The 25,245-nt window shown below is 39.5% G+C and overlaps 1 protein-coding gene across 7 annotated transcripts in view; it reads right to left on the reverse strand.

Moving 5' to 3' along the window:
- The window catches only part of cacna2d3a (calcium voltage-gated channel auxiliary subunit alpha2delta 3a), a 120,589-nt gene that overhangs the window by 68,210 nt on the left and 27,134 nt on the right, over positions 1 to 25,245 (reverse strand). For all 7 annotated transcript variants that reach the window (XM_088996076.1, XM_088996066.1, XM_088996039.1 and 4 more), the window contains exons 3-7: positions 18,910 to 19,026; positions 11,224 to 11,283; positions 3,229 to 3,391; positions 701 to 832; positions 253 to 464 (exon numbers count right to left, since the gene is read on the reverse strand). In XM_088996076.1, coding sequence (XP_088852202.1) covers positions 253 to 464; positions 701 to 832; positions 3,229 to 3,391; positions 11,224 to 11,283; positions 18,910 to 19,026 — 684 coding nt within the window. The remainder of the gene's footprint in view (positions 1 to 252; positions 465 to 700; positions 833 to 3,228; positions 3,392 to 11,223; positions 11,284 to 18,909; positions 19,027 to 25,245) is intronic.

Raw genomic sequence — 25,245 nt, forward strand, 5'->3', positions numbered from 1 at the left:
AATGGTTTTGATGCCTGAGGTGGAATCCAATCAACAACTGTCTTTTTTTTCTTTTTTCGGTTATTCAAATCTCCATTTAGCAGACTGTTAATTGGCTGGGAGGGTGACAAGGGAGAAAGATGATTTGTTTGGGCATTTCTCCTTATCCTTGCAAGAGTATATACGGGCTTGTGCGTCTGTAACTGAATCCAAAACTAAGTGAGGTTCAAAATCATGTCTCTTATTCTTTCCATCGTAACCGTGTGGACTTACAGCAATGATGTTGAAGAAGTCATCGTCTCCCAGAGTGTCCAAGATGGAGGAGACAGTTTGCCTAGCAATGGTCAATCTGAGACCTTTCATGCTTCCGCTTACATCAACAAGAATGACCACATCCTTTGGGGAGGTAGCAGCCTGGATGTACCACTTCCGGTTCCGGCAGTCAAAAGCAATGACCCCGTGCTCGTCCGGTTTCCATTTTATCCCTTGGATAGTGGAACGATGTTCATCACATTGATTGTGTGAGTGAAATGATAAAAAGAGAAGTGAAAAAAACTAACAAGTATTTGCATGCACAATAAAAATAGTTACAATTATTACATTATTAAATAAAATAACTAAACATTCACACGTGCCATTTACTGCATTTTAGGAAGATAGATGCAAAACACAGAGAAATATACCACAGCCAAACAAAAATCAAACACATAAACACACTTACCCGGATACTGTCGGAAAAAGCCTTTGGCACTGCCAAAGTATTGCCATATGAGTGATGGGTCTCTCTCAAAGTTATCCACAAAAACTTTGTTCAAGGCTTCCGACCAGTACACTCCATTCACGATGGCAGAGTCTAATGATTCATGCGTAGAAGGGGTGATGGTGGAAGAGGGAGAAAAGAGAATTTCAGTTGAGAATATTCAACAATTTAAGATGTGCGCTGACATGAGTGCATGGTGTTTTTGTACTTTCAGTCTAACTGCCGTACAATGTTCCCCCTGGTGTGTAACAATGACTACGTTTACATGCAGTCAATTTTAGGTTTTTGGCCAAAATGTCTATTTCTGAAACATTTGGAATAACCCACTTACTCGTGCATTAAAATACTCTATGTGAAACATTGATGCAACCTGATCGTGTTGGCTTGACACAATATTTGTGTTAGTAAAGGATTAACTCATGGATCCTCTTGAGGTTTTGAAAACTAGCTCAACAAACACAAGTGCAACAGTGTATGATGTTTGTTGGTCTATGTATGGATAGATAAATAAATAAATAAATAAATGGATGAAAAGGTTTCTTCAGCCATCTGTACTTCTTTGAAGGTGTCTGACGTTTCGCTTCTCATCCAAGAAACTTCGAGGACTCGTTATATATATATATATATATATATATATATATATATATATATATATATATATATATATATATATATATATATATATATATATATATATATACAGTAAAGTCTCGTTATATCGATATTCAAGAGAGTCCGAAAAAATATCGATATAACCGGGACTATCGATATATCCGACCCTGTTTTCATGTAATTTTCTCCGTGCGTGCATAGAAATAGTATCGATATAAACGGGACTATCGATATATCCGATATCGATATAACGAGACTTTACTGTATATATATATATATATAGGGCCTAAACTACCAGTAAGACTTTAGTTTGCTGACACTTTTTGGATGAAAAGCGAAACGTCCGACACCTTCGATGCCTCCTGTACGACTGAGAGCTTACACAGACGAAATGGATGAACGGGCAAATAAATAAATAAAAGGATGAATTAATGAATAAATAAATACATTCATTTATAAATAAAAGTATGAATAAATAAATAAACAAATAAATAAATAAACACAACACACAAATACATAAATACATACATGTGTGTTTGAATTGACCACTGCTGCCTGTAAATATTAAATCTTAAAAATGAAAGTGGGCATGAAGAAACAAATTAAGTGCGGTTGGATACGCGGGCGCAAACAGCGCAGGCGTGAAACCGCGACAGAAGAGCAGATAAGACGTTCCTCATCATCTCTGATGCTGCCACCATTGTTATGCTGTCATCACTCATGCCAATAAGCCATGAATGAATTAATCTTTTGGAAGCGAGCTTGATATGCAACACTGAACCACCTCCGTGGAGTAGAGGGGTGAGATATTTGGATGTGACGCATTTGCACAACAATGCCACCAGATTTTGCAGTTTCGGTCTAACAATTCACTCAATTAATCTGCACAATGCAGAGTCCCAAACAGTTCTATAATTATTATGTGATCCAAAAACCAAAGTGTAAATACAATGCAACATTTTGTAATATATGTTGCTATGTATTGCTTGTGAGTTCCACTGTTGTTGTTTTGTTTCCTGGCATAGCAGCAAAGCCAAGTGTAACAGAATGAGGAGTCAATATCCAAAGAACGGTCCGGGTCATGAAGACATGCAACCCCGACTTCAGAGCCTGCCTACTTAAATGAAAATGATCAAAGAATCATTATTTCCTCTAATCCAAGCTTCTTAGTACTTATTTCTGCAGTAGGGGAAGTTGTTGCCCACCCAAAATGCTCCCTACCATCCCAGCAAATACATCTGTGTTCTCACTACCAGTGAACAAAGCCCAAGGATTTTAAAAAAATATCGGAGCTCTTTCCTTCTCGGTCTGTGCCCCATACTATTCATTTGCCAGGGAATCAAATCAAGAGTACATTTCCTCTTCGCCTGCCAGTCTCACTCAGAGCAATTGTATTCACTTCTTCCAATCTCCTTCTGTCAGTCTCATTTGATTTTTTTTCTTCCCTCCCATCACCTCGCAATTATAAAAGTGTTTCTTGAGCCTTCCATCAGTTTGACTTAACCTACTTCCTTCCCTTTTCTGTGCCCGCACCACATAATTGTGACTGCTGTAGCCGACTTAAGGGCTCGTGACATGTAGTTTGTCGACTAAGGACGGTTCAAAGGTCTGCCTTCATCGGTCTGATTGCGTGACCGGTCAATTAAAACAAGTGTTTGACTTCTTAGCTATTACAGTATTTCAAAGAAAGCACGTGACTGAAATAATGGAAAGTGTTTCATTAATGTGAATGCAAATTGTGTGCAAAACAAGCAATCATTTTCATGTCGGCATTTTTGTAGAGTACAATTATCCCCTCAGAAGTAGAAATGCACATTTCTCACTTTGAAAAAAAAGAGTGTGCAATGAATGATGCCAAAATGAGGTCGAGGACATACCCTTGTTGTACATGTTAGTGGGCACCTGGACCGTGCTGAGGCTAAGGTTGACCGACAGGTTGTTGAAGTGATCGTTGGGTTGCAGGATGAACTCTCCTCCCAGCTCGACATTGGTTCCCTCCTCATCCACTTCATTTATCAGTACTGCATTGAAATACTCATACTGCGAACGAGAAAGAAATAAAAAGGTGGTGTCCCATTAGGAATTTGTACAGAAATAAATACACTTGTATCCGCCATTCACTTGCACAGGACGTCCCGGTCATGGAATTGCTGAGTCAGAGTCACAGAGTATGAGAGTTACTCAAGTAACTCGAATCTCCGAATCATCCCAGGCATGTATGACGATAGTGTGATAAAATGCCGAGTTGGCAATTCTTCCCTCTGGCCCACACAGTCCTTTCCTATCAACATGCTGCATGCGGTGCCCTGGCTTTCCGGTATTTGTAATGCTACGTATACTGGGAAGATTATTAATAAATGATGCCGCAAGATAATTATAGCACACATTGCTTCCTGCATCCACAAAGCAAAGACACCAACCAAGGCTACGGACTGAGGGCATAGCACGTGGATTAAAATGTCCAGGAGAGAGGAACAAGGGCAATTGTTTCATAATCAAATGAAACATTAACACATTGAAACGGTATTAGTTAGAGTTGGGCAACAAAGTGCAATAGTGCAAAGTGCAATTTTGTATTTTTTTATATGAGTTCTGCTGGCACGGCACATAGGATTGCATATTCCATAAATAGAAGTAGACACAAAACCTTTTTTTTCAAATATGAACACAAAATGTGCATATATGCAAAATACATGGATAGCCTAATTTCTTTCTCATCATCAACTTTCCGATGCATGTGGAAAAGATTTACCATTGTAAACTAAAAACAGAGTTTGAAGCAACCAACAACATAACCACATTCAGATACCTGTGCCATGTGCCAGCCAGCCATTGTTTTGACACATTTTTTTCCCGTTTACTAACTACACATTGCAACTTGTATAAAAAGTTATGCACCAATTAAAAATGGATGCAATTGTTTCACCAAATTTATGGTCAACCCCTTGCATGGACTAAATCGACCAAGGCTGAGATGATGACTTTCTTGTTCCATATTTTCTGTTGTATAAGGTGCACTGGAGTATAAGGCGCACCGCCAATGAATGGTGTATTTTCAAACTTTTTCCATATAGAAGCCACACCAGACTATAAGACACTCTTACAGTGAATGAAAAAGGTTTTCCAAATATAATTGAGAATATATATACAACTTTACCAGATATAAGACACACCACATTATAAGCCGCTAAAGTAGAGGCTGAGTAGAGGCTGAAGTAGGCGTAACTACTTCTTCTACAGGAAGAAATGGAGTCGACAGTGTTTGCGAGACCTATTGTGGCTCAATAGTACTTCACATAAGGCGCAGGGTCCTCTTTTGTAGAAAATTAAGGCTTTTGGGTGCACCTTATACAGCGGGGAAAAAAACAGTAATTTGTTTTGATCAGAAACACCTCGCCGCTATTCGTTTCTGATGATCAAGGTCTTTTAAAACATTTCTATGAAGCTTTTACCCCAAATCATGCTCATTTGCTGTACATGCTCTAGGTAATTTCAGGTAGCAAGTTTTTGTTCCTCTATATTACTTATAAATGACGTACCCCCCACCCCCCCCCCCAACATTGTCTGTCTTTAAATGTTATATTGTAACTCTTTTTTCTTTAAAGCAAAGTTACCTTGTGTCAAAAAGGCACTTTTAAAATCATGCTACCTTGCTTTGGTCAGGAGACATTTTAAACGGCGCACCAATCTTGCCCGTCTGCTTTTGCCATCACTACCTCCTTGGCGCTTGCATTGAGTCTTTTCTCTACGCAGAGTTCATTGTTCATGTTTCATTTTTCCCAAATTTCTCCATTCTGAGACGGACAAAGGTTTTCTTATTCTCATTACCTTAATTTACCATCTCTGTGTGCTTTCTGTTCCTTGCTCTTGCGTAAAAAAATCTCAACACAAAATAAGGTGATGAAAGCAAAATGTGTCACCAAAAATGTAACGAATATAACCCAATGAATTCTGCGGGTACAAAATTAACCCCCGAAGAATGTCACGTTATACTATTAGCATATTACGTCGACTCTCCCTGGTAGAGCATGTACAATGAAATGGTGGTTAATGATGCCATTGATCGACGACTTTAAATTCACAAAAGGTAGGGTTTAATTTTGATGAAAAATACACCCATTTGCTTGAGTTTCAGCACTTTTGGACAAAGCGTGGGCGTGTGTAAATGTGTTTTTGCAAGCTCCTGTGCGTATGTGTTCATGTGCATGCATGTGTCCATGTGTAGGTGTTTATGTAAAGTCAATTATGCAATTCTAGTAGTAGAGCCAGTAAAGGGGTGCACGATGCCACTAATGCAGTCCCTGATGTGGTGTTAACAACCTGATCTTCATGCCGAAAGATGACATTTGCACCACCGGCAGCCACTCAGTGTGGGCTGGAGAGAAGACAAGAGGATGAAGTGGTGTACAAGAGCAACTAAATAGTCGAGCAAATCTTTGTTCCCCACTTTGAAAAAAAGAGGTTGACAAACTAGTACAGTACAGAGACAAGTTTAGTGACTTTCATGTCTCATACTTGCTTGATAGCTTGTTTTGCCTTCCTTTTTTTCTTCTGATGGTGTGAATTGTGGGATTTTATTCATATTTTAAGTCATTTGTCACAGTGATAGTAGAATGAAGTATTTGATCGTTCTCTTCATTGTGTAGCCTCGAAGCAATCTGATAAATCGAACTGGAAAGTCGTGGCGCAATTGGGAAAGGAAAGCAATATATTAGGGTGCAAGTCCTTTATTCACAGCGGCTGATAAACTGCGTATTTAACCACTCTAACAGATTGCAGAAATGATTGGAAACAGGTGTAAGAGTAAAGGTGAACACCATATTTTAAGAGGTGTTTGCACTGATGGTTTTTCCCAAGGGTAAATGGATAGAGAACTGCAAGTATTAAATGAGGTTTGACGTTACCGTGAAGAGATGTAATGACACAGTATTCTAAGTACAAATGACCCAAGGACAAAGAAATGAGGCAATGAAAATAGCTTTGCTTTAAAGTTGCTTTAAAGTTCTTGTGACTGGCTTGAAAGTCAATTAACACCATTCAGATGCTCCATAATTACTTTGAGACTACATGAGACTGTATGTCGCGATGTTTTTAGTTGCTGACATGTTCAATCTGTGTACACAAACAGACAAATTATCTCTGTCACCTCTCAGTTTGCCTTTGCTGAGGTGTCAAAACTGTGTGTGCTTCTTTGCACCTGCCATTTGGAGGCTGTCTGGAAACGCGCAAAATTCACTGCCGCAATCCGTCTCTCACATCTGCTCAATATTTGGAATATGGAATATCATACATACTTTTCATTAAATTGTACATGTATATGACTTTTTTTAATGTTGTGATTACAAAATGTTTTAGCTCCAAATGTCATTTTGTTCTTATTGAGAAGTCACATCAGATTTTTAATTTCCTAATTGTAATTCATGCCCAGTTTCAAACATTTGAGTTTTTCCTTTTCTCCCATTTTCTGTGGCTAAAGCTCGACGCTTCTGGTGATTATATTGTTCAAAAGACTGTCAATTCTAGTTTAAGATAAGATCTTCTATTTTCATGAATCCTTTCATACATTCAAAATATCTGCGACCTGAAGAAGCAGAACAATTAAGATAATTCACTAAATTTTTGTCATCACTTTTCTGCTTTGGAATTTCATTTGGTTATCACTGTTAATCACCGCTGTGCATTCTGTGCTCTCCAAATAGAGTACAATTGTGTTCTTATGTATAATAGTATCAGGGTTTTCCGCATTTTGTATCTTGCAAGTGGTTAAGACAACAGCACAACAGAGTATTGGTTTATATTTCAACAAAAATTCTGTATTCCATCCACAATTTATGTAAATCTAATTATTTGCTGTTGGTTTCACCCACACACACACACACACACACACACGCACGCATGCACGCACACACACACACACACACACACACACACACGCACACTCACACAAAAAGCATAAAATTGAGTCACAGCCACAAGGAGGAACGATATATGGCAATAGAGAGGACCGTGACGCCTCAACCCCCTGGTGTTCACTTTCAACTTTCATCACTCCCAGGGTGTGAAAGTAGAAGTGGGAAACAACTGGGGGCATGGATACAGGTAATTTGGGGGTAAACACAAAAGTGCAAGAAATAACCTGGGGGCAAGCCAAAATTTCTGCTCCACGCCCCTCGTTCAAAGACAATCCACTCACCCCCACCCAAAAAAATGAGTGTTAAAAGGGTAGGGAAAAGTGAAGGAAAACATTTTTGATTTACTATTTACCTTAAAAAACGTCTACTGAATCAGGTCCATGCTAGATGTTTTTTGGGTATTTCCAAGACGGTGTGAAGATGTTTCCATGGTATATTTAGCAAAGTAGATGGATCCAAGAAAGGTATACTTATAAGCGAATGATAATGTGTATACTGTAAGAAAAAACAGGTGCTCTATGTGTACCTCTAAAGCAGAGGTATCAAACAAATTTTTATCCTTGGCCCCATATTAGTTACCATTTCCCTTGGAGGGCCATTGTGACTGAAACCATAAAAAATGGCTGTAATTATGGTTTATTCTTTTATTCCACTGTTGTTAGAGTTACTGTTATGAAGGGTTTCGTAACAAGCGAATGCTTACACCGTCACACTACTATTACAAATGATAATTTTTAATTTTGGTAGAGATTTTAGCAAAGCTCATGGAAGTTGACATGTCTCATTTGCTTTCGTGGGTCACAAAAATGATGTGGTGATTTTTCTGACAATATAAAGTTACAAATTTTTAAGAATATATAACTCAGCTAGGAACGGCCAAAGCCCAACGTGTGCCCAAGTACGGTCCAATATTTATATGAATAGTAAAGCATCATAACACACTGTGCCACGGAAATTGGGAACATTAACAAACAAATCTTGCTACACTGAGGCAAATGTCAGTACTACTTATCATCACTATCTTTCAGAAGCCCATGTTCTGTCCACAGGTAATTAGTAGTGAAGTTAATTACTGGATAATTATCTCTCCAGATGCTCTCTCGACTCAATGCTGAGCTGTGAAGAGGAGCTGCACGAGGAACGTGATGTGTCAGACCAGGTAACAACCAACACATGTCCACAAGAAGTATTGAGATGAACGTATGAAATTTATGATATGATTTAGAACACGGTAATTATACTTACCCTCTTTTGCTCCTGTATATGGTTACTAATCAGAACTAGTCACTAAACAGGTAAAATGTCTTTTATTAAAATATTTTTCAAATAATTTTTCCCAAATCTGCTTCTTGCAAAGTACATTCATTTTGTAACTTTTGTAAGCAACCAATGTATTTTTAGTTTGTTTTTTTATTTATGTATCTGTTACTTTTAAATGTTCTTCGTTATTTTGTAGGTAAATGCTACTGTACGTCTAATTGTGTGATGTACATTGTGTTATCTCGTGTACGAAATGGGCTACAGGCTGGCTTGCCTTGCCTAATGTTATGTGCGGTAAAAGTATATAATAGTGCTGCCACAAGCTAAAAGTTATTCACGTAGAATACACCAACACAATACATACTGTGGAGTTGCATACATATCTTAGTATGCACACACAGCATTATATATTGAAACCGCAATCTCAGAATGCAACACGTAATCATTTTCATAGAAATTGTGTGCGCTGAGACAGGCCAGTGAAGCAGAAGATGAAGTGATTATACAGGCAGCAGCGTGGGTCAAATATGCTTTGATAAAGAAAAACAAACAAGCTGGCAAATCTACAAGCACAAGGCCTCTTTCGAACACTCCTTTAGAAAAAGCCAAGATCATGCAAGAAACCAAAAAATATGAGGACCTTTTCTCAACACCTCCAAGTGGGACTACATTTTCTGGACACAGCAGTCGGCTTTACAATTGGTGGATAGTCTTCATTGGCTGCACAGGGCATAGGAGACATCACGATGCTTTCCTCTTTACAGTGCATGAGCATTGCGGGTAAAAGAGCGAGGGAGGGAAATCGGAAAAGATTACCGTGCCAAGTTCTCTTTGAAGCAGAAAAGCTCTGGAATGGATAGATAAGGAAATTCCAAGCAAACCCCTGCCAGCCAAATATGTATCCAATGGCCAAAAATATACAAATACAACCTGAATAGTGATGGAGGAGGTTTCACCCTCCAGGGTGGACGGGTATTTTTAACCCAACTGGTGACAATTACCCTGCATTATTCACCCTAGTTTGCAGTAAACAATAATAATACATTTAATTTCAAGCACCTTTCAATTTCAAAGCTCTCAAGGACACTTGAAACAAACAAGCAATATCACAACTACCACCAGCTGTATGACACAGGCAGACATATACTGTACCATATGCAAACCTTTGCAGGTGTTGTTGAAATAGAGCAAAAGTATACTATATCTTTACAAAGTTTGGCACTTTAGGTTCTCAACTGAAAAGAACATTAGGGGAAACTACATTTCAGTTTTTATTCTGTCGTAGTAAAACTGTTCACATGTCACAAATATAAATCTATATGTCCGGTTGAATGGATCAATTCAGATTGGTCCGAGGGCTGCAGATCACTCATAACAACTAAGAGAGTCCAAATTAAAATATCAGTCAATATGCAGGTTTAGTATGATATGGTAAGAAAAAGAAATCACAGTTGAAATTTGATTGCTGTTTTTAAATTACAGTTGCTGGCGTTTTGTTTCATTTGTAGTTTCATTAACACACGCAGTTGAAATGAGCGTTTGCGCCATTGTAGGAGTGAATGCAGTCTTCACTTGCTCGCCATCCAATGGAAGCAGCTCCTCTCATTCCTTTTGAATTCAAATCTGTGAAATCCAAGAGCGATATGTATATGTCCATAGGTGCCTATCTTAATTATTTTTCAAAATTATGTCAAATTATATTTAGGATTTATTCCTACAGAAATGATAAAAATATGAGTGGTGGTTATCCAACATAGTGAAGTTGAATTTTAAACATCTATTTTTTAATAACAAATTGCAAATAAACCCCAACAACACAGATGATAGAAATTCAAAATAGCAATAATATCAATTTGAAGCAGTGGGCCATATCATGTGCACAAAATACCGGGGCATTGGCTCTGATACCTTGGAAAGTTGATAGCATCAACACAAATTCACTGTCACAGGCACGCAAGCACACCACCAGACTGAAAAAGGAGTTGAGTAGCAATTCCTCCCAAGTCGGCTTTGCATCACGGTTCCATTTTAAAGCTCAACTTACTGCTGTGTCGCCTCCTACTTCCCGAAACCCCTGAGTGAGACGTGCACTAAATTAACTTAAAAAAAGCATGACAAGTGCACACAAACACACAGCGATGGCTATTTTGTCTTGCTCCCGTCGGCTCTCGCACATTCACACGCATGTAAAGCAGGATTGCACTCTAACAATTAAAGCTGCTCAAATGGATTTGGGGCAGAACGGTGAGGGAAGAGGAAGTAGTTTGGTTCGCTTTTGAGAAGGGACGTGACAGGGATGTGAAAACTATTATTAATTCATGACGGTAATATTTTATCAGCAAATAATGTGCGGATTAATTTCTTCTGAGAAAAGTGATGAGTTTCCTCCCACGCAAAACAACTGAAGATCCGGGTCGCATTCATACAAGAGGTAGCTTGAATACAGAACAGAAATGAATGTATGATTTTACGCTGTGCTTTTTAAATACAAACAGCATCAAAACAGAAGACGGAAAGATCTTTTTTACATCTTAATAAAACCCAAAGTGTGGTGGATGTCATAGCAACACATTGTCAAGCAAAAGGTCTGACTTTCAAAACAGTCTGACTTTTCTGTACCTACTTTTGAAAACGTGGCACATGAGTACTAATGATCTTGTTAATGACTGCCTGTTGATGGCAGGAAGCATGTGTGCTCACCTGCAGGTCTGGATCCTCCTCGTGCTGGAGGTGGGCTTCCTCTGCCGCCACTACAAGTCTCTGGTAAGGAAAAAGACAAGCAAGTGTTAGAGCAGAAGATCATATGCAGATTGTGTGTATTTGCAACAAGCGAAACGATATATAATGCCAAACAAGAGTAGTCTTGATTGGTATTGTATGTGCACATTTAAGCTTTCCAAAAATAAAAAGTTAAAACATTACTAAACTATATACAATTATACAGTGGCATGAAGACACATGATGTACAGCTTACAGTGGCCATATTTTTTATTTAGATGACAACCAAGAGGAGACCCTTGTTAACAGGCACTTATTGTATTTTACGCTGTATGAGATGCACCAAACAGCCTTTATTTTCTTAAAAAGATGACTAAGCGCCTTGACTACCCACCTGTTGTGGGTAATATTTACCCACAACAGGTCTCACAACTACTGTCAGCGCCCACCAACTAAATTTCCCCCGGCAGAAGAAGTACTGTGTAACCCCAGTCTCTACTGTAGCGCCTTATAATGTGGTGTGCCATATATTTGGAAAACCTTAAAATATGTATATATTAGATTTGGAAAACATTTTTCATTTATTGAAGGTGTGCCTTATACTCCGGTGAGCCTTATACATGTATATGGAAAACGTTATAAAATACACTATTCCCTGGGGGTACGCCTCATACTCCGGTGTACCTTATACAACAGAAAATATGGTACTCTTATGACTTCATCTGCCTTCACTATTTTGAATATCAATGAGTGACTTATGAACAACATGCAAAAAGCCGCTTCAGAAATCATCACGGCTGTTAGTGCTCAATTACAGTGAGACCTCAACTTACAAACACCTCAACTTACAAACGTCAAATTTATGAAAATTAAACCTTATAATAAGCACTATTTTCATAATACACACCAACCACGGCTGGCGGAGTGATCTTCGGCGGAAGCACACGACCGAACAGCACCAGAGGTTAAGTTACCAACAGTCCTTATGGAAGGTGACTCTCCTTCCATAAACCCTCAACGACCATCAAAAAGGTAAATAAAACTTTATTTTACAGCACAGTTTATTTCTTTAATTACAGTTGTCATGTAATGCGCCTCTCTTTCCAAACAGCAATTCCTTTTGACCTTCGACCTCCAACGCCATTCCATCAAGCCATAAATGACCATCACAAATGTAAATAAAGTGACTTTATGATACAATGCAGTGTATTTCTTTCATTACAATACAATAGCACATTTATTATACATAGAATAAGGTATGTTGTGTGTAGTTTTAAGGCTTATTTAGTTGAAAAGTATCTCATCTCATCTCATTTTCCGTGCCGCTTATTCCTCATTAGGGTCACGGGGGTTGCTGGAGCCTATCTCAGCAGTCTTCGGGCACAAGGCGGGGGACAGTTAGTTGAAAAGTATATTTTATGGAAACCCGGGAACAGATTATTCCCATTTTAATGGTTTCCTATGGGATTTTTTTTTTTTTAGATACACACTTTTCGCCTTACACACTCTGTCTGGGAACCAATTAAGTTCGTAAATTGAGGTCTCACTGTATTACTAAAAACCGTCTGGATAAATGCAAAGATGGCAGGCAGTTTGCCATATTGTGGGGGAAAAAAGCTATTTTCCTCAATGGTTTGGCAGCAGAGGAAATGGCAAAGTCAGAGTCAGTAGTACCGCAAAAACAAACTCAATCATCATACAGCACTGTTCTCTCTATGTTGACTAGCATCAGCTTCCGAGCTGCTAATGTCTATTTATGGCCGACTGAGGGATTACACATCCACACACAGCCTTAGCTCTCTCTGGTTCACAGCTGGCTCGAGTGACTGAGCTGCAGTCCTGCACTTTCATTTCATTTCCATTTAAATGACTTCATTGGTACATCTAATTGTCCGTCGTCATCTGTGCCGTGTTTTTGTTTACGTGTTGGATGATTTGGGGTGCAAGCCTGCTCGGTGAAATCTGGCAATTCTTTTCTTTCCTAATTTAAGCACAGCAACCCACCTGCCCACTGAATAATTCTGCAGATTTGGTGCCATGGAGACCAATATTATTTCACATTCATTCCTCTTTGGTTCTGACCACCTAAACCTATCCTATTTTAAACTCCAAAATCATGTGCAGAGAGGAAGCTTCTGCATCTGCTAAGAGGCTGCAAAACAACAGCTTCCGAATACACAGATGAGGAGAGTGGAGCGAGGGGAGGATGAAAATGCAATAAGAAAGTCACTTTCTCTAAAGGTCTGAACACTTAACTTCACACACTTTCAGCAAAATGTCAAGAACCACCTGTGAAGTTGACGTCAATAGACGATTTTCGGTATAAGTGGGTGAAGGAGTGAGCAAGTCTTATTGTGTTTTTCTATTTCATGAAACATTTTAAGATATTAACCTTTCCAACAATTTTCTGTTCTGCAGGCATTTTGTTGCAAATGTCACTGTGTGTGTGAACCACTTCTGACGGCGCGTGTGTGCATTTGTACTATGAAACCATGCAACTTGTTTGATAGAATCCACAGAATTTCATCGGTAAATTTGTCAAATACACTATCATTGTTTCTTTTTTTGTTTGTTCTTCAAACTTTTCCATCGTTAGTGTGGGGCAGTCGGAAGCAAGCAGTACAAAATGTATATAAAATACAGGTAGCTGCGATGTCAAGGAAGTGGAATAACTTGCAATAAACAAGAATGGTAGGAAACAACGATATCTCATTACTCTACGTATGCTTTACTCGAGTGAATTTCATTCCTACCATATTAAAAGGATGCACACTTCAATGCCTTTAAAAATGATTGACTTGTACTGGGCGGAAATGGTTGTATGTTGCGTGTCCCTGTATGTAGCAGACTTTACATTCTTTGTTTTCTATTTCAATTGTAGTTCTTACACTGTATCGTGGTAAAATAGACACACACACACGCACACACACGCGCACACACACACACACACACACACACACGCACGCACACACACACACACACACACACACACACACACACACACACACACACACACACACACACACACACACACACACACACACACACACACACACACACACACACATATAAGCCAACACATTGAATAACCGTTAACTCATTCACCACCATTTATGAATTAATTCGGGAATTGAAAATATGAAGTAGAGCGCCATTCCCAAATTTATTCTAATTTTGGACAGCCACCCTCATTTCAAGCTCATATAACTTAAGACCCATATAATTTAGGAACTAACTATTTTCTTCTGATGAAAGAAGAGAGGCTAAGGTTTCTAACTGTACTGAATGTTTATGTAGTCCTAAAACTCAAAAATCTGTGGGTCCTGCAATTGAAGTGACAATGACAAAAAACCCTGGCATTGGAGTGGATATATTTTTGCACATGTCAGGCAGTGAATGAGTTTAATGGCTGAGTAGATGCTCAGAATTTAACACGTTTGTACCCATGATACTTCTGTTACATTGATCTTGATCTGATTTGGGACAACTGGGCATTATTTCAGGCTGAAAACCATTTCAAGCTTGCATCACTTTACATTTTAGCACGCATTGAGTCAGACAATCTTCAACCAAAGTAAAAATACTGAAGGCAGGGGTGTTTTTTTATCCATGCACAGTGGACATGGAAATATGTTTTTTATATTGAAGTCATCCAGAAGGAGCGGTGTTCAGTCAAATGCAATGCTGTATGTTTCCATTTTTTCTTGATCGACAAGAAAACCTAATGGACTCTTCTGTGAACCGAATTAGCCGCCCCCAAGAGTCGTTTCATGGAAATGTGGTTTGTCGTCCCTCATTCCTGTCAACAAACAATAATGAAAACAGCCATCCTTGGCTGTCGCAATTACTGCGCAGCACTCACTTTACAATTCTCTAACCTGAAGCAATCATTTCCCGTTGAATGAAATTTCATTTTCTCATCCCATTTCATCATTTTCATCACGCCCTTACCCCAAAACTCAGTACATTCCTCCGACATTTTGTACTCATTTGGTGCCTTTCATGATCTGGCAACCAGCGATTACAATTTGTCTGATCAAGGATTTTGATTGTATACACTTTCAAATTCAAATGAGAGCCCCATTCAACTGGCAACTTGATTGGCTCATTGTTCCGAACACATAGATGTTCATCCTAAGGCGAGAAACCAAAAAGCAAAGTAAGCGCATCCGGATCAGGCTCGCTCTTCAAGGTCTTCCACCTTGAGTTTGATGTTTGGCTGGAGGTGAATCACAGGCTGAGTTGCACTGAGGTCATCTCATGTCCGCTGCTCAATCGGACTGGGGACAGCAATCACCAGTGCCAGGGGAGACTTGCAGCCTCAACAAAACGGGAAAGTGCTCTGTGGCACCTTGTTTCTGAGCTTGGCTAATTGGTGCTGGAACAGAGCCAAGTGGACTAATGCAAACTGGCAGGATAGAAACAAAGCAAATGTGAAAGCAGAAACAGCGTGTCCTGCGTTTCGTCATTTGCCTTGTGTTCAAATTACACCTTTTGGCGAATGTTTTTTTCTTGTCACACATTGTTTTCCCTCACCATGATTGCATATACCTTTGATTCGTCAAGAAAACTACAAAAATTAAGAAAATAACCAGCTCATATAGTGGCAATAAGCGTGTGCTTAAGTCAGAAAAGGCACGCTGCTGCTCATTTTTTTTTGAGCTGCACAGATTCTCCCATTGATTTCAACGTGCGATTTATGCATGTTTATCAAATGCACATGCTCCACCTTAGCAATTCCAATAATTGGAAATTGATGTAAAGAAAAATTGCATGTGAAATTGCATGTGTTTTTATTCCTCACGCATTGCCAGGCATTCTCTGCTCAGTGCTGGCAATCGGGTTCAAAACTACAGAGGAACGAGTGCCACAGGTGAAACGATATCAGCAGGCAAGGACTGATTGAAGAATAACGTGCTATTAAAGTGTCCAGGCTTTTGAAGTGCCGGATGAACCGCTCAACTTCAAAAAGCAGCTCCATTTTAACTTGAGTAACACACAGCAGGCGCTTCTTACTTCGATGCGCATGTTTGCATGAAAATAGGGAGAGTTCATTTTCATTGTTATTTTTTTTTCAACTTCTTTTAGAGGTCCGCCTCCCATCATGTATCACATTATTAGTGGGTTTTACTATTTTGATATCATTGGGCCAATTTACAAACAGTGATTACCTTGAAGAGAAATAATCCAAATGCCAACAAATAAGCAAAACAAAATTGATACCTTGGTTTACGAACCCTTGGCTGACGAACTTTTGGGTTTACGAACGTTACATTTATGAAAATTTTACCTTGGCATACAAACTATTTTACGGGATACAGAAAGAGCTGCCACAATGACTGATGTGTCATTCGCGAACGAGCCCGTTCTCCGAACAAGAAAATGGTGGCAGACTGTTTTGACCTCTATTCCTCGCCCCCAGTCTTCGGTTAAAGCCACGTGATTGGTCAAGAACGCAGCAGTGAAGGGGTGGGGGTTACAGACAGAGAGGGAGTGAGGCCGTTCTCCCAAAAACAAAATGGCGACTTCGGTTAAAGCCACGTGATTGGTCAAGAACTATGCAGTGGGGGGGGGGGGTGGTTAAACATTAAAGAGACAGGCAGACGACAGATAGAGTGAAAAAACACACACACACACGAAAGCGAGACGACAGAGCTTGAAACAAAAAAACAAAAGTGAAAAAAAAACAAAAGTGAAATGGTGAGAAAACATTGAAATTTGGACTCGTTTCAACTTTGATAGTTCTAAAGCAGAGTGTAGACTGGAAGATTAAAATACCCCATCATGCAGGCTCCACAAATAACCCGCACAAGCCATCTGTACACTTGATGCAAAAGCTATCAACTCAGCTAAACAGAACACAATTGATGAGGAAAAAGCTAAAATTATCGCAGAGAAAGCACCTCTAAGGGATCATTCCTCCAGATGGTGAAAGAAGGCTACGTTCCTCATCAAGTGTTTAATGCTGATAAAACTGGCCACTTCATTCCATCAAGCCATCAACGACCATCACAAGGGTAAATAAAACGACTTTATTTTCCAGTACAGTTTATTTTTTTAATTATAATACCATAGCACATTTATTATACATAAAATAAGGTATATTTTGTATAGTTTTAAGGCTTAGAAAATTAGAAAGTAGAAAGTCTGTCTCGGAACCAATTAAGTTCGTAAGCTAAGGCATCACTGTATATATATTTTGAGTTTTAAAAGACGCTTAGAAATAAAATGTACTGTTATTATTATTATTAATGATTATAGATTATTATTATTATTATTATTATTATTATTATTATTATTATTATTATTATTACTTACATTATGTATCAGGAGCTGGATGGTTTGATTTTGTTCAACCACCTGACAAAATTAGACTAAATTCAATCCACCATTTTGTTATGTAGAAAATTACGTTTTACGGGTTCCTGGGAACAAAGTATTCTTATTTTAATGGTTTCCTATGGGAAATTAATTTTTGGGATACACACTTTTCGCCTTACACACTCTGTCTGGGAACCAATTAAATTCGCAAGCCAAGGCATCACTGTACAGAGTACCAGTCTTGTAACCCACCCCAACACACACGCACATAGTGCACTTGCATTTACAGGTAATAATTTGACATGCCATTGCACCCTCTTCAAATTAAAGCAATTGCTGTGAGACACAATTCAACCAAACACTGTTTCATCTAAACACGCTTCAAAAGAACATATTTACAGGTGCACCTCTTGACTCTCAGCAGGTGGCGGTGAGCGATAAAGAGGGGGAATTGAAACAGACACTGGCAGATAAAAACCACGATGACGGACAGGGCTGAGCGGCTGTGCGGAAATTGAATCTCTGGAGTGCAGGATTCACCCACCCCCCCACCGCCGTCCCCCTAAAAAAGGAAACAACAGAGATGGGAGCAGTGATTCAGGCCGAAAGAGAGAGAGGGAAAAGAGACAAAAGAGATTAAGAACAGCTGCAACTGTGCATGCTTGGCCTGACAGGTGAGAGTTTTGCTGATACAGGCAGATGGAAATTGGACAGAAGTGTGAAGGGGAGAGGAGGACTTGCCATGGACTTTCATTGTGCATTCCTGACTAACAATTGAGCGAAGGGTGAGCAAATGAGAAAGGTGGCAATCAAGTGGAATAATGACAGCTCCTGGAGTCAATTCTCCATCCGTTTGAGTCAAATCCTGCTTAACGGTTTTTCATTTTTTGTGGGGGGGTTCTGGTCCCTATGAACCGTCCAAAAAAAAGAGCAAAGAAATAGAATTACAGTACAAAATTACTAGAAATTTCCAGTGAGGTGTAATACCTCCAATGTTAAATCTCTGTTACATAAAACCATATACGTAAAGTAAAGTCTCGTTATATCGATATCGGTTATATCGATAGTACTGCTTATTACGATACTATTTCTATGAACGCAAGGAGAGAATGTACATGCCGCAGGATCGGATATATCGATAGTCCGGTTATATCGATATTTTTTCAGACTCCCAAGAATATCGATATAACGAGACTTTACTGTATATTGTTTGTATAATTGTACATACATTGCTTATGTAAATACATTCAAGGTCAATCAACAGCATCAGATGAATGTTTTATGTCTTACAACATAGCCCTCTTCCACATTGATTCATTTTAAGATTTGATAGAGTATGTGCCGTACCTTCATTGCCTGGGCTTTTTTATGAAACATCTCCTCCATGTTCCCAGCCAGTTTCTTCACAAGATGCAGTCCATCAATCTCCTCCACATGAACAGCCTTGTCGAACTCCTTGTATTTCTGCAAGGGGGTGGTGTATAAAAATATCGCACTGTTAACATTAACACGATCAGGAAGAGCATCACCACATTTTTGCTGACAATAATTATTTGTCTCACACAAATGAACTTGACAATGTGATACGTCATCTCGTAATTTACTGTATTTTTCGGTGTATAAGGTGCACCGGAGTATAAGTCGCACCTTCAATGAATGAAAAACATTTCACAAATACAGTATAATATATACATTTATAAAAGTATTTTCAAATATAAGGCACATCACATTACAAGGCGCTACAGTAGAGGCTGGGGTAACATTTTATATATTCTAGCATGGACCGTGTACTACCTCTTCTACAGGGGGAAATAGAGTAGTTCTGACACTTGTTGTGGCTCAACATTACTTCACAAATAAGGCGCACCTCCATATAAGGTGCTGGGTCATCTTTTGAAGAAAATGAAGGCTTTTGGGTGCTCTTTATACATCAGAAAATATGGTAACAGCTTTTTAAGGAAGGATTAATGATCAGAAACTTTCTGGGCAGTAAGGGGAAGGCAAAGCCTTGCAATAACTAAACACGACAAAAGTGTTTTTTTTTTCAGTTTGCAGTGTCCACAGTCATTTTTCTTCATTTTTATCTGGAAGAAAGAACACTATGCAAAACTTAGCGGCTCATCCTTGACATTTATTCGGCACATTCACATTTCACGAACCGCACTAGAAGTGGCAGTGACACACCACTTCCCTCACTTCCCGCCCCACGCCGAATCCTATCATCCCACTATAAATCCATCCGCGCACGCTTGCCAGAGTCAGGAACTCAATTTGGGACAGTGACATTAAGTCTGGTTAATTCCAAACCACAGTTGTCCCGCACACATTTAGGTGTTAAGCAAAACCGATCTTAATATCATAACATGAGAACCTGAACAAATTTACATACTCACCCACACACAAATGCACAGATTATAAAAGCAAGTAAAGATAGGCTGTATGATTTTATAAAAAGTGTGCAAAGCTCCCTGGAGAGATATTTCACTGTTGATGGGATTGAATGTGAGATTACGATCAGATCATGTGGTGTGCCCTCCGTTCTTGTCACCAGCTGCACTCCTGCACAACACTAGACAAAGGTGAAGACAGGGAAACATTTTGTGGGAGGCGAGGAAAGGGTCCAGCAGTTTTTGAGATTATACTCATAGATTAATAGAAGAGTGGAAAGATGGCTCTCAGAAGAATTTAGTCGGACATTGAAATACACTATACACTCACTCTAAAAAAATATATATTTTGGTGTGCTTGATTGTAATAGGATAGATTTTTAAGTAGATGTGTCTTTAAATTAAATATACAGTGAGACCTCAATTTACGAACTTAATTGGTTCCCAGACAGAGTGTGTAAGGCGAAAAGTGTGTATCTCAAAAAAATAATTCCCATAGGAAACCATTAAAATGGGAATAATCCGTTCCCAGGTTTCCATAAAATATACTTTTCAACTAAATAAGCCTTAAAACTACACACAACATACCGTATTCTATGTATAATAAATGTGCTATTGTATTGTAATGAAAGAAATACACTGCATTGCATCATAAAGTCACTTGGCGTTGGAGGTCGAAGGTCAAAGGGAATTGCTGTTTGGAAAGAGAGGCGCATTACATGACGACTGTAATTAAAGAAATAAACTGTGCTGTAAAATAAAGTTTTATTTACCTTTTTGATGGTCGTTGATGGCTTATGGAAGGAGAGTCACCTTCCATAAGGACTGTTTGTAACTTAACCTCTGGTGCTGTTCGGTCGTGTGCTTCCGCCGAAGATCACTCCGCCCGCCGTGGTGGGTGTGTATTATGAAAATAGTGCTTATTATAAGGTTTAATTTTCATAAATTTGACGTTTGTAAGACAAAAAGTTTGTAAGTTGAGGTGTTTGTAAGTTGAGGTCTCACTGTATTTGGATCCAGAAAATTTTACTCTGCGCAACCACCTGATTACATATTTTTTTTCAACTCAAGCGCACCAAAGTGTACAATCAAGATGGGCAGACGGACACATTGAGATAATTTTTTACCACAAAGAGTGTGAATCTTCAGGCAGCATGTGGGCCTGCGAGAGAGAATTGCCAATTAAAAGAATTAAAGGCTCCTAATTAGATATGATTCTTAGAGCAGTTATGGAGATAAGAAGAACCCGAGTGTGATTCCCCGGGACACTTTTTTTCAGGAGGCCAACTTGTAGTATGATGGAAGGGGACTAAAACTTGTCTGTAAACGTTTGCTTCTTGAAGGGATTTCTGTCTTTACCCCTGTAATACGACAAGGTATTTCCTCTGAAGTTTAAAGCAAGAAAATGCCTCTTTGAAATGCACAGACATGGGTGGCTGTCAAATTATGTTTTGCTGACAGTAACTAAAATTCCTAAAAAGTTAGATTAAAAAAAGAAAACAGTGCACGGTGCGTTAAAGGAGTCATGGCCTTCGGTATGGCCTGGTGAAAACGCACATACTATTTTCCTTCACAAACACTGACATTGAAGTGTGCGTGTGGCGTCAGGCTGAAGTGCGCCTTTCAACCCTTTGATGTCCTTGATCTCTTGCAAGTGAGCCTGACTCATTCCCACGCAGGCCAAGCACACCAAGTAATCACGGGGCAGAATCATCTCGGACTCAGACCCAGACAGACACGCAGCTCGCAGAGACCCGCTCAGCATCAGACGGAGTTTCACAGTACGACTTGCTCGACTCCATGCCACGATCAAGCTCTGGGATACATCTGCGCGTCACTTCCCTGGGAGATCTGACAAAGAACTTACTTTCGATTAAAGAGAAACATCAAACTCTTTATGCGCATATACTTTCAGATTGTGACGGATAACTCAACAGGCAAATCGCGGGAGCATCATTCATGTGAAATCACGGTAATTCCCCCCCGACAAGACGACAACTGCAGCACTTCGTCACGGAGCGTGAGTGGGGTTTGGTGGGGTAGCGAGGCTGTCCAGCCAGGGTTTAGGACAATGTCCGTTTCTACCTTAAAGCGGTCCTGTGCACAACAAAGCATTTGTTTCTCTTTTATGGTTCCATGATACAAACAAAAGGACGAGATAAGGACTTCGAGTGGGCGATATCATAATAAAGTCTTCCAAATTTTTGAGAAGCCAAGCCTGTACGCAATAATCTTGTCAGAAAGATAAACATACATCGGAGAAGTCTTTGTTATTACCGGTAATTGTTTTAGTGTTTGTTGTTGTATACATAATATTTGCTCCATGTGTCAATCAGTGTGACAGGTTAACACTTATACAGGCGAGTTATATCATATGCATTTGTTACAATATGCATTAGCCTCCTGGGATTTGATGATAAAGTGATGAATGGGGTGGCAAAAACTTCATTTCACACAGCGACCGCACCCGGACTCCCAAATCCCACTTCATTTAACGCACCCCTGGTACTCACTTCACGCAATTTTCCAACTGTTGGACTCCCTTACAAATTTTCAGCAAAAATGTGAGCCAAGGAAAGCCATGCTAACCACTTAACCTTCATCACATGTCATCTGTGCTTTATTGTTGATAAATGGCTAATTGGATGGACTTCTTAATGGAAATTTCTGTGTTCATCTAGGTATTTCATATTATACACACTTTTTTTTGTCAGTGCTTCACCCAGCATCTGCTTTCTTTAACTCTTCTTCGGCTCACAATCAAGCAACAAGTGGAGGAATCTTGTGATCAAAAACAAACACAATAGAGTAATGTGCCTGTGCATGCATGGAAAAAAAATACGTACTATCGACACCAAAATGTGTGAAATCAAAGTCACCTAATGGATTTTTTTGATCCCCGACCACACCCCCACAGCACCCTATATATAGATTTGCACCTGTAATAGTACTGAAGTGTATTGGGGATGAATACACACTTTCCAACAGGAACAAACATCTTGCGGTGTCATTGTTTTGTCATGAGTTTTTTTCTACACTTTAGCACCCCCAAGCTATATTTCTAATTTGAATTTCATTACTTCAGAGTTAAGAGTGAAGAGGTGATGGAGTGTGGGCAGCAGCTGAAAGGATGGGGGAACGTGCGGTGATAATTGAGACCCAAAGGCATCACCTGCTACAGGTTAATTTGATTTGCTGTCATTTTCCAGTGTGTCTGAAAGGGCAGCCACATGTGCTAAGTAACAAGTAATTTTGCATTCCTACGAGTGGGTGGCAGGAGCACTGACCCCAAACTTGGATGAGGAAACCACTCCTGAAAAACAGGAAGTTTCCAAAAAAGCAAATAATTACTGTGCCCTCCTCATTTTGTGGCTTCTATCGTGCGGAAGGCGACAAATTGTTCCCTCAAAAGAGGAGCGCTGATCGGAGACGAGGTGGAACAATTAATTTCACGCTTGTCCTGGCTGTCTGAAAAGCAGGTTGGTCCGAGTTCCTATCTGCTAGCACAGAGATGGAGGATTGTAGAAATCCCTCACATGGGGAGCACATGTAGCTTGCACACATTTTAGAAATGCATCCAGATAAACGTCCAGCCTCCCTGTGAAGAGTTTGCGTGTTCTCCCGTGGCTGTGTGGGGTTTCTTTAGGCTTATTCTGGTTTCCTCCCACATTAAAAAAACATACATGGCAGGCTGATTGGACTCTCCAAATTGTCCCTAAGCATGAGTGTGAGTGTAAGTGTGAGTGTGGATGGTTTTTTTGTTTCTTTGTGCCCTGCGATTGGCTGAATACAGGTTCAGGGTGACCACTGACGACTGCTCAAAAGATGGCTAGGGTAGGCTTCAGCAGCCCCTGCCACCCTTGTGAGGATAAAACGGATCAGAAAATGAATGAAAGAATAAATCATTTTTGTCTTGCATACCTATTCCACTATTTTCAAATTTATCAGTACACTGTAAAGAAAGTAACTGTTAAAGGAGAGAGGGCAGTAATTTCCTGTGTTTTTACAAAGCACCTCTACTGTACAGTACTGTAATCCACTTAAACCACGTAGTCTTGTATTTTGAAATATCCAGTGTATCTGTATATTATATAATACAGCATTACTAAATGGAGTGGATGGTATGGTGTACTTTTTAGCTGCATCGACTGCTATATTTATTTTAACTGTTTGCGATGGCATTTCAGTTAACAGTACATGACAGGAGAATTGTTTTTTTTAACAGTACATGGCAGTTTTAAGACTAAAGCTGCGATTGATGCTAACAATAATAATGATAACAATAATAATAAACATTGTTGTTATTGCAGTTATAAGGTATCACATTTGTATCACTCTTTCCTGTCACATATTGAAAGAGCCAACAACAGATATTCATGAACTCTTACTGGACCAAACCCATATTGTTCTCTCTTATCATTTCAAAGTATTCACCAATATACATTGGGCTGCAAACTCGCACAGACCCCGTGTTTGTGCGTGTGCGTGCGTGTGCGTGTGTGTGTGTGTGTGCGTGTGCGTGCGTGTGCGTGCTTCTTCCGATTTAAATGCTCCCTGAGGCTAATTGAGTAAAACCATAGAATAACAGCAGTACACATGCACCATGTGCGCAGGCCACCATGGAAGCCCTTCCTTGTAGGATTGCAGCTCAAAGCACCACGGAACGTTCCCCAGTGTGCACGGCGTCTGTTAGGTATGCACCATTGGCCATAAGAGTCGGAGCCAAATTCTCGCTCTCCCCAAATGGCTGCCGTGTTCTCACAATGCAATCATAATGGCCTCTCATTTACACATGTACTCCTGGTGGCTTTGGACACTTTATGTATGTGAGGAAAAAGAAAGGTTTCTCTTATCAAATATGGCTGCATATGCTGCACTAGAATGCATTTTTAACAAGTTACTTTCTGATAGAGTGTTTTATGCACATTAGTAAACATATTAGGTTATTTCATGTTTAGCTTAGTACACATTATGATTATTGCACGTTTAATTTCAGTCTAATAGCATTATCAATCTTATTAGTTCAATCGTCGTTGCAAAGAAGCAACGGCTCCAATCTAAGACCCTCCCAACACTGAGTTGTCCGTAGCTGATTGGACAACAGATCGCTGCTGTGGACATTCAAAAACTTGTCAGAGCGGGAGCTCGTCCTCTTTGTTTCCTATCTTTGTCTGTGTGCTCATGTCTTCGCCCTTACTTAGACGAGAAGTGCTTTTTCTGTCTCATTAGAATAAAGTAGTTTTTTGTTCACCATCTATCGTCGTTACTGATATTTTTATCACTGAACTTCTGACAA

Source organism: Hippocampus bargibanti, linkage group LG01 (genome assembly GCF_051943395.1).
Source record: "Hippocampus bargibanti isolate YZ-2025 linkage group LG01, ASM5194339v1, whole genome shotgun sequence".
Taxonomy (NCBI): domain Eukaryota; kingdom Metazoa; phylum Chordata; class Actinopteri; order Syngnathiformes; family Syngnathidae; genus Hippocampus; species Hippocampus bargibanti.